The 15,325-nt window shown below is 36.5% G+C and overlaps 2 protein-coding genes across 3 annotated transcripts in view; one reads left to right on the top strand and one right to left on the bottom strand.

Moving 5' to 3' along the window:
• Positions 1 to 3,574, bottom strand: part of n6amt1 (N-6 adenine-specific DNA methyltransferase 1) — a 37,643-nt gene extending 34,069 nt beyond the window's left edge. Inside the window, exon 1 of the mRNA XM_038297140.1 lies at positions 3,437 to 3,574. The gene's annotated coding sequence lies outside the window, so the exon portion shown is untranslated. The remainder of the gene's footprint in view (positions 1 to 3,436) is intronic.
• Positions 1 to 12,298, top strand: part of LOC119791186 (vascular endothelial growth factor C-like) — a 28,008-nt gene extending 15,710 nt beyond the window's left edge. Inside the window, exons 6-8 of one of the 2 annotated variants that reach the window (XM_038297138.1) lie at positions 3,472 to 3,603; positions 4,952 to 5,153; positions 11,256 to 12,298. In XM_038297138.1, coding sequence (XP_038153066.1) covers positions 3,472 to 3,603; positions 4,952 to 5,153; positions 11,256 to 11,376 — 455 coding nt within the window. In that variant the 3' untranslated portion in view covers positions 11,377 to 12,298. Of the gene's footprint in view, positions 1 to 3,468; positions 3,604 to 4,951; positions 5,154 to 11,255 lie in introns of both variants that reach the window. The other variant, XM_038297137.1, reaches the window with a different exon arrangement.
• The last annotated feature ends 3,027 nt before the right edge of the window (positions 12,299 to 15,325 follow it).

Genomic DNA, 15,325 nt, shown 5'->3' with positions numbered 1-15,325 from the left:
TTATGTGCTTTGTATCTGTATTTATTAACGTGTTTTCTTGTAGTTAAATTGGAATGCTTGGTAGTAAGGCCCTAAAAGTAGAATATCTGTTACCAGTTGCCGCAAATAAAGTTTTCCTATTCTGTAGTTTAAAGCTGAAGTCTGTAAGTTTTTAAAAATCACTTTTTTGTCATATTGGCTAAAACTGTCCCTATGCCCAGACAGCAGTACATGTGATATGTAACCTGTGAAAAAAACTGCTTCAATTGGTCCCGCCTACTGCCTGTATTTCAATCTGGAAAGAATAATTCGGGACGAGTCAAAACAACCAATCACAGCCAGAGGAGCGTCTGATGGAATGTCAATCACAGCTCACACACGCTGAATCCCGCCCCCCCCCCCCCCCCCCCCCCCCTTCTGGTCGCATGCGGTAGCCGCAGCAGATGCTTTGAGAGGGGTGGAGCTTGGAGGTGAGGCATGAGTGAAGCAGAAAGGGTGGGGGAGTTGCGTGAAACCAGTTTTTCTTCAAATTTTCAGTCGAAGTCTGCTCTCTTCTCAATGTTACAGACTGCAGCTTTAAATTTGTAAGAAAAAATTAAATACATCAACTTTTATTTTGACAGCTGCCGCCATTTAAACAAAGTAAATGAGTTTGTTAGGGTGTACAACGCAAGGGTGTAACTTTGTGATGAAAGTTGGTGGGGACACTCGGGTACACTTTCATTAGGCCAATTTTCCAAAAATGAGCTCAAACATATATTTATTGAATGTTTTCCTATTTTTGAAAACACAAGACCACACACTGATATTACTATTTATTCATGTTAGAGGGATGCCTTTTAGTGCATTACAAATATAGGGACCAATAACATCAATGCATGAAAAAAAAAATTTAATAAGAGCAGAGTCCAATGCCAAAATTGATATATCATGTATCTCTAGAAGTGCAATTTCAATTCCATCCAGAAAAAAATTGGATATGCTGCATTTTAAATATAGCTTAGAGTATTATTTTCTCGTAAAATTTGTGGTAAACTTGGAGATATAATTTATTGCATGTTGCATATCCCAGTAAATCTGCTTCTCTCTGTTTAAAGAGATTTATGAGCCTCTTTACTAATATAATGATGCCAGAAACTAAATTTCAAGATATTTAGAAGGTCTGCAGTCTGATTCTGGCTGTTCAATAAGAGAACATGTTAATTTTAACCTGTAACTTTGAGTCATGGTCCTCTGAAAAGCCAAGATTTTTCTTAACTATTAAAGAAGAACAAATTATGTTTTGTAAAGCATCTGGCGTTATAATGCCAACTTGTTTAAACTTACAATCTGTTGCCATTTTAGGTGAAAAAGCTCTGTATGTCTAACAAACAGATTTGCATATGACGTACTAACAGCCAGGCTACTCTTGCCGAAACCAGTCGGGAGAAGAGCAAAAACATCTTTTCCTCTGAGAAAAGCCTCCAGAGCAGTGTTTTGCTCTTCTTTCAGTGAAAAAATACTCCATAATTCCGATAAAACTTGCTCGATAGCCACGCTAACGCTAGTTTCATCGGCTGAAGCCGCCATGTTCTTTAGACTGAACTGTCGTGCTTCTCGTTGCGTCACACCTCAACCCGCCTCAAAGCCAACACTGATTGGACGTTCGTTTGGTGAACGGCTCCAAATTTTCTTCAACGGAGAGTCTCCAGACTGATTAGCGAGGGAAATCTTGAAAGCTCGCGAGATCAGAATGGTCTTACGAGGCTAGTGTCTCTCCTCCAACCACGTAGCTACATTGTACGCAGTGAAATGCGACCACAAATCAGATTGCTCAAAGCGACCGATCCGATGATGTTACACAGAGAGGCGGGACATAGTAGTGCGAGAGAGAGGGAAAAAAAAAAAAAGACTCAAAACGCTCTGAACACAGACAGCTGCACCCAACCTCTGTTACCTGTTCCGCTAGCTCCCTGCCCCCGTCCACCGAGGTTCCCGGACCTGCCACGGAGCTGACGGCTCAGTTCGACTGCCCGGCGTGTTTCGACTATGTGCCGCACTGTAGTCGACCAAAATCCCGGACGATTTTGAAATTCCCCCCCGGAGATTTTTTTAGGTATGAAAAGTAGGACATGTCTAGGAAAAAGAGGACGTCTGGTCACCCTAAATAGTTAGTAAAAAGAATGTAATATAAAGAACGGGAAAATCTGCATTTAAGGCCAAACTATTACTTTCGACCCAATTATTGGGTTAATTTAGCTATAAAAGCAATACAGACTGCCCTGCTACAAAACTCAACTGCATCATTGCACCTCCTTTATGAGCTATCTAAGCTAAAAGCTAAAAATGATCAGACATTTTTACAAGCAACTCCATGACTTTTCAGTCAGATCCAAAGTGGTCTGCAGCCACACTCCAAAACACAGAGGAAGAAAAAAAGCCCTGAAAGTTACAGGTATAGCGCCCCTAGTGGCTAAAAGTTAATCCCAATCTAAAACTCTAAACTTAATATTTTCTGTCTTTTTCTTGAACAAAGTGTTAATGGTATCAGCAGAAACACTGCCGCACATCATCACTGAATACAAATACACGGTAGATATCAGGTGATATTATTTTGTTTCCAGCCAAACACACTGGAAATCTTCTTACAAAAGAGTTAATCTTCAGACTTCTTTATCAACATGCCGCTCCAGTTAAGTTCCATGTCTCTATTGCAATTATAGAACAGAAAAGGATTTTTCTGGCATACCTTAAAACAAATCAAAAATAATCAGCTGACATGTAGAGAGGGCGTCTTTGCTGCGGCTCTTACACTTTCCCACACCCTCTCCATCCATCCTGATGTGATAAGGCAGGTTTACTGTTTCCTTTTAATCATTCCTCTGATTGCAGATTTGGCCACGTCTCAGCAAACTGCTACTTACTTTTATCCATTTACCGCCTTATAAATCACCTAAAAAAGGGTAGCTATGTAGCCAAATGAATCATGCCTTTTAGACGAGCTTGTACTCATGCCCCGCAGATACAGCCCAGAGACAATCCGTGTGAAACGAGGAGTATGATGGCACTGCCAGATCGTTTCAAACAAATTCACCCCACCACAATGTTGATACAAATGAAGCTGGAATGTAGTAATGCTCTTGTACAATCACGCACAGCCCCAACACCTTGACTAACTTACTGCATGATTGGAATATCTATTTTTGATGCTGTAGGGTGCATATTCAAATTGCCTTCTCTGTAAACTGCTCTCAAACTCAGGTCTCAACATGCAGATTTAGAGTAATAAACCAAAACAGACACTGTAGGTGTTCTGCCCGCCTGGCGCTTCAGAAACAGTAATTAACCCTAAGAGGCTTTCAGCTTAACGTCATCTTAGGTGTGAAAGATACCCAGGTATGTTTAAAAGGTCCATCATAAACTTAAATTTAGTTGAAAATGACATTTTTTTTTCCATTTGGTGTTTTATGTGAAGTACCGTTTTTTCTCTTAATGCTTTTTGTCTTCCAGAAGCGCTGGACTCAGGTCTGCTGGCTCTCTGCGGGCCCAACAGGGTTCTGGAAGAATCCACCTGTGACTGCGTCTGTCAAAACGGACTCACTGAAGCCAGCTGTGATCCAGGCCGGAAACTGGATCAAAACACCTGTAAGGAGACAATCAATCACATTCATTCAACTTCATCTGGTTTCATAATGACAGAGATCTGCAAGATGGTAAAAGCTTAGCCTAATAAACTATCCCCACATGCCAGGGACCAAAATCAATGCCCCAGGCCCTAGAACTGGTGGGCCAATCACAACGCAGAGATGTGTTTTTTGAATTTTTGGATGTTGGTCCAGCTCATAAAATCCCCATAAAACCACATCCAAGTTTACTGTGGCTGAAACTTAACCCCTTAATGCCTGTTGTTGCAAATATGCATCAAACCCTTTGCTTTACACAAACAGCCAATCTAGAGTTTGTGTTCTCCACAATGCTAGTTATCATACATTCAGTGCAGACCTCGGAACCTTTGCTTCTGGTCCGACTGGTCCAGAAACGCTGACCCGTAAAACTGTTGCCACGATTTACAATACACCTACAGTTTTATTTTCTTTGTAATAAACAGAAATTTTATCATCTTTATTTGGAAACTACTTAAACACAATAAAATGGCTGAATAGTTTATACAAAAATCAAAAGGCGATTATTTTCAACCAATATTGCAAACTTTTTGCGATTTACCTCTGCACTAACCACAATCATTTTGATGTTTCACTGCAGGGTTTTATTATTTTCATGACCTTGACAGCTTGCTGGTCCAGATTCCATTGTTGAAGAACTTCCCTGTAACATTTGCATGAAAAGGTTCACTTTAACTGTATTACTGCCACCTAAAGGGCTGGAGTGTTCATTTGAATTTCCATAAAATTGACTGCCTCTGCAATTTGAAACACAAACAATACAATTTGTTGTCCATGTTTATATAATTGTATATAAATTCAGGCGTCAAGGAAGTGTGGGAAAGTTCAATGAAAAGGTATAAATGGCATTAAGAGGCTAATATTTGACTTGAAGCTGCCTCTGATCAGCCAACATTGACAATGTAATAACAGTAGAAAGGGTTCAATATTATGCATTTGGTGTTTCCCAGATTCACTGTTTGTATTTATGTTTTGTCTCAGTTGAAACCCATTATTTACATATTAATGTAAATATTGGCTGCATTTTACAATGGATCACTATTGTAGTGAAAGACGATCCTAAACAGACAGGGTATTGCTTATATAGATTAGAAAATTACTTTAAAACGTGCAGGTCTGGATTGTTTAGTCTTAACAATAATTAAGAGTAATTGATGAAAATCAAGATAAAGCATGCAAGGAATGCAGATGTGTATGCCAATTGCAAACGAGCAAGAACGTTAAAGATGGTAAAAAATTTTTTTAAAAAGTTCTGTTTTGCAAACTAATAAACTGACCTCCCCGCCTCCTTTTTTAACCGTTTTGGTCAGGTGAATGCCAGTGCGAAGGGCAAGGCGATGGGAAGCTGTGTCCTGCAAGGCAGCGGTGGGACGACGAGCTGTGCGGTTGCGTGTGCGCCATGGACTGTCCCAGGAGTCAGCCTCTGAATCCCGACACGTGCCTGTGTGAATGCAGAGAGAGTCCAAACACGTGTCTACGGCAGGGCAAGAGGTTCGACCCCAACACCTGCAGGTGAGAGCGCCAAAGGGAGGGATGTTCATGTCAAATTATAAAGCATGTTTAAATACAATATGGCAGACAAAAAAAGTAAACAATTAAAATATAAGATCTAAACTCGACAACAACTGATGTAATATTCATTCACTAGCTAGTCCATTCAGGGTCATAAAGGAACAATTAAACTGTTCTGCTTCAACTGTAGGTAGATCAAAGTGTTTTTAGCATACAAATCTTTAAATTTCTCATTTTGAATTCTCAAGAGGAAAGTTTTGATAAAAAAAAATCTAATTGGCCCCAGAATAAAGCCCTGAGGGACTCCATAAGTAATAAAGCATTAAAAACGACTGCTCTGGCAGTATAGTTATAGTAATACCATTTTCTAGCTGAGAAATTATATAACTCTTGTAAACAGCATCAATTACAGGTGTCTAAACCAAAAAAATGAATAAATAACAGCACAGGACTGAATCAGTAGGTAATAAAAGACTATTAAAACATTTTAAAATTTCCAGTTTTCGAGCCCTGCAGTGTTTTAATACCAGGCTGAACCATTTTGGTATAATTGGGTTATTTAAAAATCAACTACATCTGCAAAAACAATCCCCTTTCCAAAATGTTTGAGGGGAAAGACAGATCTGATATTGCCCAACATTTAAAAGGCCAGATGAGTCCAAGTTAGGCTTCTTTTAATACTTTCTTTAAAAGAATGTTGGATGAAAGCAGGGCTGCAAGCCGAGAACTATTTTCTCAACCTGATTAAACAGAGATGCTCAGAATGATAATGATGTTGAAAGGATCAGGTTAAGGGAGAAAAATCGAGAGATCTGCGATGTCTGAGAGGTTTTCACAACATTACTTGGGGATTTTGAAATTGCTAAAACCTTTGCAACTTTCACAATGATTGACAATTGAGTGAAGGGTCTTACAAGGACTCATTAATCATCTTCAGTAGAGTAGGTGAATCATGAATTGTCATGTGCTCATAACCAGCATAATGAGAAACTACACACCCTGCTGAAATGTAAAGGATTGAGTAAAAAAATAAACAATAAATAGGAGTATACATCTTTTAAGCGGGTAAGGTTCTCAACCAGATTACCTGAGTGCAGACCTTTACACTAATCCTTTGTTGAACCACCTCTAGATTTAATTTAGGCATTGATTTATTTACAATCATTCTCTGCAGCATATATTTGTATAATCTTTCTTTCAAATGATTCTGTGGTTATCTTTTACCTAGACTCATTTTTGGGCTTGCTTTTACAAGAGAAGCTGCATTTCAATTTACCATTAAATGGCACAAATTGTACCGGTAGTTACGAAAATGTGCTAAATATACTGCGATTAAAAAAAAGTATGTTTTTTTTTCATTAAAGTTCTAGAAGCAAAACTGCAATGGAAACACTTCAATAGCGTCACGTGACCTGTAACTGGACCTTACTGCCTTGTAAAAAGACACAGAAGACCGGAATGCAGTTTTATTACAATACGTAATGAAAATACCACCAATTGCGAATCTTTCCTTTGCTTTCGACAGCTTTGCAAACATTTGGAATGGAAACACATCCAGAGAGATATTGAACTGTTTGGAAATACTTTCAAAACACATAAAAAGATTAGTGATTTGTCTAACAGCAAGTTGTACTTGACTAAGCAGCCTGACTAACAAACCTGACTAGCTACTGCTCGTTAAATTTTTTTACTATGAATATTAAAATCTAAAATATCAAATTCTTCAGGAGCGCTTAAAATCTAACAGAAGAGTAGGTTGGTAATCTAGTTTTTTGCTTGAATTACTGTAGGGCTGAAACAATTAATCGACTTAATCGATAATTAAAATAATCTTTGACTAATTTATTTATCAATTAATCGTTAACTGGAGTATAGAGACTCTAAAGCATGCCTTTAGCTGACAGAGTCCCAACTTCAGCAGCAACACAATACAAAAACAGAAAAAAAATCTAAAGATTTTGCATTTAAGATATAAAAAAAGGCTTTTTTTGTTTGTTAATATGCTCTATCTAGAACTCCTCTAGTGGAGGTTTTAGTTTTACCTGGGCTAATTTTGTGAAAAGTCTTCTTTAAGGAACCTTTTGCTATGCAATTTTTTACCGATTAATCTAAAAATTAATTGACAGATTAATCGATTTGCAAAATAATCGTTAGTTCCAGCCCTAAAAAATATAAATTTTGCATTTAAGAAAAAAAAAAAAAACATTTCTGTCGATATGCTCTATCAAGTGGAAGAGTTTTTGTTTCACCTGGTTTAATTTCTTAAAAAAAAAAAAAAAAAAGAAAATCTTTAAAGGAACCTTTGGCTATCCGATTATAAAAATCGTTTCATCAAAAAAATAATCGCCAGATTAATCGATTTGCAAAATAATCATTATTAACAGCTCAAGATTACTGTATCCCAATCAAAACATGATATCCTAAAGTTATCATGTCAGTAAAAGACAATGATAAAATTAAGAAATAGTTTTTGATTTTTTTTTAAAGAAGACATTTATTCTTTTAGTTTTTTGCGCATATAACATAAAACTGCCGTTTTGCACCCTCATTGCTCAAACCACCAAATGCTCTAATCGTATTTAATCTAAAGCAGTGGAAAGAAACGGAGATGTGTTACTGGTATCAGTCGTTTAATCCCATTAGCTTTGGGATTCGCCTTTGGATACCACTCCTAATAGACATGTCACACATTCTTCTCTAAAAGGAAAATATCCCTTTCTCAGTCCTTTTTAGTCATCTGCGTGTTTTAATGGTGACCTTTTATGGACTTCAGGGATCCAAACCATGTGCTTGGGGGTTTTTGTCTATGTGTTGTGGTTCCCACAGCCTGGATGCTCTGGATCAACCTTGCTCTGACCTAAGAGGCCCTGCAGAGGGAAGAGACAGCGAGACAGACAGATGGAGTGACAGGCGCTATAAAAACATGAGCTGATACTGGTAGCTTTACATGTGGGAAAACTTCCAAGGATATAAAGACAAGTGGCCTTTCATAGTAGTACAATAAACATTCTCAGCTTAAAACAACTTAAAATATGGTGACTGGAGCAAATGTTTAAAAGAACAGCCCATATTTAGCTTGCAAAATGAGAAAGAAACTATGTATTTTGTCAAGAATACCAACGTTTAACATTTCTTTTTCACTCTGGATATAACGTACAGGAGACTTTTCTCTGGTATGCCTCCATTAAAACCAATGAAAAGTGGGGCCAGATTTAGCAAATATATCATTTATATCATGTATGACATGTAAGAAACTGTTTTTGACAAAAAAAATTTTAGCAGATTGAATACAAAAATGCAGGATTTAAATGATATTAATGAAAAACAGAATCAGGTAAAAAATATACAGTATCTTCCAACTTTAGTAGATTACCCAAGTATCTACCCAAGTGTAACTCAATTAATGTTTACTGAGCTATGAAGAAATGCTTGCTCCTTTATATTTTTATTACAGTAGTCCTTTAATTTGACCACAGTGGAGAGGTTCAAAGCATGAACTATTTACCGGTAAGACACTGAGATATTAAGTCCAGAGTATGGTTAGGCCACTCTAAATCTTCCAAAATATTCCACTTCTTTCTGGTCAATATTTTCTAAAATGGGAGTCAATAACTTATTAATTGTGATTAATCGGTTATTGAAATAATCGTCCACTAATTTAGTAATTGATTAATGGTTAACTGGAGTATAGAGAATCTAAAGCATGCTTTTATGTGACAGAGAAACCCACTTAGAGCAGTAATTATATTAAAATTGTAAAATAATCTATACATTTTGTGCATTTGAGATAAAAAATTGTTTTCGTTTGTCATTATGCTCCGTCCAGAACTCAAGTGGAAAAGTTTTAGTTTCACCAGGTTTAATTTTGTAAAAAATCTTCTTTAAGGAACCTTTTGCGATTATTATTCGGAAAAAAAATTAACCGATTAATCAATGTACAAAATAATCTTTAGTTGCAGCCCTAAACTTATGTCACTATTGTCAAACTGGAGCTGATCCTTCTTAGATTCTTGTGTTTTTTTAAAACAGATCCTGTCAGTGTGGCTACTGACATTTAACACAGCTTCCCAAGAAAAAATAAATAATAAATAACATACAGTTACATTTTTATTGAAAAAAAAATCCCATTTTTGGGTGTGACTTTTAATGATTAATGATGGACTGCAGCACATTTATTTAGGATTATCTGATTCCACACCGAATTGCATTTTTTGAGAAACGTTTACGTTTCTTTCACTTTTTATTTTTTAGATTATATATTTTACTACAATAACTTATATAAAAACCTACTTGTAGCTCCACTTAATCAAGAAGAATATGTAATTTGACTTAAGACAAATTTAACTTGTATAAAAAATAAACAGGGTAAATAAAATAAAACTTCCAAGTAGGCTACCCTGTAAGCTAACTTAGCAACAAACTAAGTGAGGGAATGAAGCTTACCGCTGAGGAAGCCTATAAATGAGAAATATAATATCAATAACCATTTTCAGTTTCATAAAATAATAGATTGATTTTACCTTAACCACACGAACTGCTGAAAAGCATTTAAATAGATGTAAATATGACAGAGACGACACTAACTGTTGATTAGCGAGCTATCAACAGCTGTGACCCATACTTGTGTTGCGTTCAAGTGCAAACTTGTATATAAAACTATATAAAAATGTGTGTGTGTGTGTGTGTGTGTGTGTGTGTGTGTGTGTGTGTGTGTGTGTGTGTGTGTGTGTGTGTGTGTGTGTGTGTGTGTGAGATACGGAAGAGGATTAGAGCCACTGAAAAAACTAAAAAAGTCTACTGATTTTTAAATTTTATTTCAGTATAATATGAGAAAAAAAATCAGAATTCTGACTTAATCACAGAATTCTGACTTAAATCTCAGACTTCTGACTTTAATCTTAGAATTCTGAGAAAAAAGTAAAAATTCTGACTTTAATCTCAGAATTCTGATTTTTTTTTTTTTTTTCAGAATTCTGACTTAATTTCAGAATTTGGGATTTTAATTTAGATGGACACCATGAAGGAAGAGATGTGGGAGCACGTGAGTTGTTTGGGAGGGCTAGTTCCACATTGGTTAAAAAAAAAACTACGAAATTAGGCAACTTTTTTACGTGCCTGGGGGGTCCCTGGTGATGCTATTTCATTAATGGAAGAGCAGAAGGTGATTCAAACAAGAGAGCTATTCTCTAAAACAGACATGGCTATGGCTTGATGCTGACATGTTTGTTAGCTGTCAGAATTCAGAGATTAAAAACAGGATTCTGAGATTAAAGTCAGAATTCTGACTTTTTTTCCCATATCAAACTGAAATAATATTTAAAAATCGGTTAACTTTTTTTATTTTTTTAGTGGCCCTTATCCTCTTCCATATATATATATAAATATATAAATATATATATATATATATATTTATATATATATATACCCAAAGATTTATTGTACCTGGATTTAACTGAATGCAGTCCAAAGGATATGCTTCATGGTTAATGGGATACAGTAATCTTTTAATCCAAAAACCGGAAACTGTATTTTTCTGTAATTATTTAATACATTGTATGACACAAATTAGTAAAATCATTTGCATGATTATCTAAACACTTTTTCTTTACATTCCATCTTATCTATTGAAACCCCCTTTTTTATATGTGGGAAAAGTATTTGATTTTAAGATTGTTTTCAAGATCAGGATGCATTCGTGCACACAGATAATTTATTTTTCCTAACAATCACTCTCTGTTCTGTTTTGTCTGATTTAACATCTGGTCACAGTAGTTAGTCCGCAGGCAGCTCTACACCTGCTGAGATTTTAAAGACAAGAGTTCCCAGACTGTTTCTGGAAAAATACTCTATGTTCCCCTCACACAGAATCTTTTGATGCACATGCAAATAAAACTTGGATCGAGCTTCCTCCAAGAAGGATGTGGAGATGAGAAGGGTGTATAGTTTGCATGCCAAGAGAATATAATCTCCTTTATGTTTTTTTCTCTTTTCTTTTTTCTCTGTCTCCTCTGTTCCATCCCAACCTCACCCCCTTAAAACCCTTCTTTCTCTCCTCTTTTTAAATCCACCTTTTGTCTTCTTCGCCCACATTTCTCTCTCAAGTTGCTACAGGCTTCCATGCAGAAACCCCAGACGGGAATGCAAGGTTGGATTTTACTACAGCAGCCAGGTCTGTCAGTGCATCCCCAATTACATGAAGTGGAATTACCAAACGGGGAAATGAGGAAGAGGAGGAGGATTCTGGGAATTACTGACCTTAGATAGACTACTTCCCTGTCTGAATGACTCCCTGCAGGAGAGCATGAAGTGGATCTACAAACAGAGACATGCCGTCAGCAATAGGAGCAGCGTGTGTGAGTCCTGCTGCCTGTGCTGAGTCACTTTTCCAAAGAACCATTTCAAATGGTGTTCTGAGACTTTCCCAGGATATAAAGCTGGCAAAAAGCCACTCATCTTTGGTAAAACTCTTACATAAGAAGAAAATAAGAGGAAAGAAGGATCTATATATCTGATCCTTAGTTAACAGTCCATTTTGTGTGCCTTCTTTCTATTTCAACGTCTGGGAAAACCCCAAGAAACTGACTGGTGGGATAGATTGAGCCGACCTGGGACGGGCATTCATCTTGCTGTAACGTGTTTCAGCAAGAAGAATGCCAACCACCTACCTGCTGAGGAGCTGCAGCTCATGCTTCTTTGAAATGGAATGTGAATAAGATAATAACAGACCATGCTTTTCTTCCACAATAAATGCCAAAAATAAAATAAAAAATTCAGGCAAGTTCCCATATTGGCTTGAAGGAAAATCAGGTACAGTTCATCTCCAAAGTGTGCACAGCCTCCATTACAATGACGGGTTTATCTGAAGTAAAAATAAAATGAAACCACTATAGATAAATCAATGCAGATATTACTGCAATTTGTGCAAACAGGCTGTTGGACATTTTTAACCTTTAATAGATTAGCTTGATTTCAGTTTGATTGTACAATATGTCTGCTTCAGTAAAGGAAGAAACAGTTCAGATTTCTTTTTTTTATAATAAAGTGGTCCTTTTACCAGGGACCTGTACACTTTTAGGATTTTATTTATCACGTGTCATTCCATTCCTCCCATTTTAGACACATTGTCCGTATCCATTTGCAACCCTGTACTGGGGTTCTATATATTTAATATATATATATATAAATATATTTTATATATTTAATGTTTTTTTTTTGTAATTAAAAAGAATAAAAAAAAAGCAAAACAAATTGAAATTGTGAAGATTTAATTGTGAGTTTTGGTATATCATTATAAAGTGAAGCAGTTTTTTGTTTTTGTTTTTTACATTAAGTTTGGAGTTTAATCTGAATCTGCACTGCTGCTTAATAATCTGACTTGCCTAAATAGCGTTCAATATTTAAATTCATTAGAATGCTTGATGTTGGGGGGTGGGGGGGGGGACCGACTGAAGAGTAGCTGAGACTGTGGTTGTTATTGCATGAAAGTAAAGTAACTTCTATCTCCAACCCCCAAAAACAATAAAAGTTGGGGTGCACCATTTACTGCTGATCATTGATTCCCGATCTTTAAAAAGCCTGACATGCCGATTTCAATTTTGATAGATGCTGATTTTTGTTTTTATAACCGACAGTTGTTATAAGATCACAAAACCCCTTACATATTTCAATCTTCTTGTAATTAGTCCCCTTGAAACAATAAAAATGTCTGAAATTGCAGATCTGAAATATAAACTGACATTTACAGAATTGATTTTGAGACCTTTACAGAGGTAGATAAGAAATATGGAAAACGTCGGTTTCACTTCCAAGTATTGACCAATCACTGATCTCCTAAAGTTTAGGAAAACTTAAGAAATTAAAAACACCGAAATGAGTGCTTTATTTATTCATGAAATGAGGCCACTCAGAGTTGGATGTATGAAAGCATTTGAACAATTGATCAAGATGCAAAGTAATATGTACATTTTTGTGTCCCCCTTTTTCAATGTCGCCCTGGGTAACTGCCCATTTCCAATCATGCCACTGGTTGTAGCGTTTGTGCTGCAGGGATTTCAGTTTCTTTTATTACTTAATCAAATATTTATTAAAAGGCTCTGTCTTACTGACTTGTATGTCCTGATTTATTAAGCATATTTTTAAACATAATTTATTGCAGTAATTTTTGTTTAAACTCTTACTATCCTTTTTTCCAGATCAAAGTCCTTTCCTGTTGTAATATTTTGACTCTTTTTATCTGATTTTTACGTTTTTAATCTGTAATTAGCTAAATTAACAGAAGAACTGAAATATATGTGTTGAGTCTTAAATTTTTGCATTTCTTTTTTCTTGAATAAATTGGGTTCTTTAATGGTATTTTTAATTGATTAGATGCAGCATTGCGGGCAAAAATATAAAGAAAAAAAAACATTTCAATCAAGGTACGGTAATTAAAAATCCAGATGTGTCAAACAAATCGTTAATAAATAAATTGAAGAAAGCAGTTCTTCCCGCTACAAGACTGTCAATGATAATAGCATTGCTATGATACCCAATAGAAATGGTGAGATGTTCAGGCGCCTTATGAAACTCGTTGTTGGGCTTTTGAAAAAATGCTGGACGGAGAGTTAAACTGCAAGCATCTTAAAAATGTGTTGTCTTCTAAACTACATATACAGGCTGAAGCATATTTTGCTGCAGCTGGTGAAGGCATGAGCAGTGTTATAAATGAATACAAGCTAGAAGTCTCTTTTCAAGCAGTTATGAAAACGGATTTGGTCTAAAATACCAGCTAACAACCAACCTATCGAATACAAACATTTGAGCTCAAGCTCAAATGAAACGATCATCAACCCATATGCTCAAACCCAATACTAAAGTGAGCAAAGATTTATGCTTAAAAGAGATACATATACAAGAAGTTGATTTTTAAGGAATAAATGCTTTAAAACGCCCCCCAAAAACAAAGCACAGTAGAGGTAGTATCATACTGTGGGACCATTGACATTTAATGAGGTGATAATTCCAAAGCACCTCAGTCTTAGGCCTAGCGTAATTGTAAATCATGGAAGAGGTGGCATCATGCTAATTTTTAACAAGGCCCCCAGTTCATGAATCTTATGCTGCAAATACAGTTTATTCCCTCTTTGAATCTGTGGTTAAAAAAATGGGGTTGGGTGTGTGGGCTAGTGAGCCCCCTAGGGGTGAACTAGAGTAATTACAAGGGGAGCACTGTAGAAATAAATTGAAATACAATACATACATGCACACACATACATATATAGAACTAAAAACCTCCAGATTCAAGGCGCAATGCCCCAAACACTAGGCTGCAACAAAAGTTACATACCTACCCAGCATGGCGTCCCTTCCTACACAGCTGTGGAATGGCATTTTTTCCCCCCCTTCTGTCATTTACTTCAGAGATCATTTACCTTTTATGTTTTTAAGCTCTGTGAATGTATGTTTTCTGATTCATTTTATAGCCTGAATGGGTAAATAAAAAAAGGCTTTCCAACAGATTTAACTACTTCTAGACAAAAAAGAAACAAAGATACTTCCCTAAGCCCTTATTAATTGATAACTTCAGAATTTGTTTAAAGGAATAGTACACCCAAAACATGATTAGCCTTCATTTTCTACTCACCCCCATGCTGAACAACACTCTGGAGTACTTTTTTGATATCTCAAATGCATCTGGAGATCTGGGAGGCTTCTTGCTGTCTGCTGACATTCAAATAATGGAGGTCTATGGTGCCCGAGAAAGAAAGGTCCATAAAAGTCCACAAAAAACGTGTCAATATTCCTCCATACTGCTCAGTGTCCTGAGTTGGTAGCGTCCATAATTTACTCGAAAAGAAGTCATTTAGAATGTTTTTAGAGCATAAACAGTAGTGTATAGGATTTCCTAAAAGCGCGTTCACGAGCCTACGGAAACTGCGGCAGACCAAACCAGATGAAAGTGCGCATTCAGCGTCTGCTCTGCCAATAATGCAAGCGTAGAAGAAGAAATTTGCTGTTTACCTGTGCAAAGAAAGAAACAACGAAAGAAAAATGTCTGAGGACTTCAGTGTTGAGGAAGAGCATGAGTTCTTTGCCGAGCTGAATGCGCACTTTCATCTGGTTTGGTCTGCCGCGGTTTCCGTAGCGTCGTGAACTCGCAGGCGCGCGCTTTTAGGAAATCCTATACACTACTG

Source organism: Cyprinodon tularosa, unplaced genomic scaffold (assembly GCF_016077235.1).
Source record: "Cyprinodon tularosa strain WSP-4 unplaced genomic scaffold, ASM1607723v1 ctg383, whole genome shotgun sequence".
NCBI classification, from domain to species: domain Eukaryota; kingdom Metazoa; phylum Chordata; class Actinopteri; order Cyprinodontiformes; family Cyprinodontidae; genus Cyprinodon; species Cyprinodon tularosa.
Note: the sequence above shows the minus strand (reverse complement) of the source record. Positions and strands in the feature narration are given on the sequence as shown.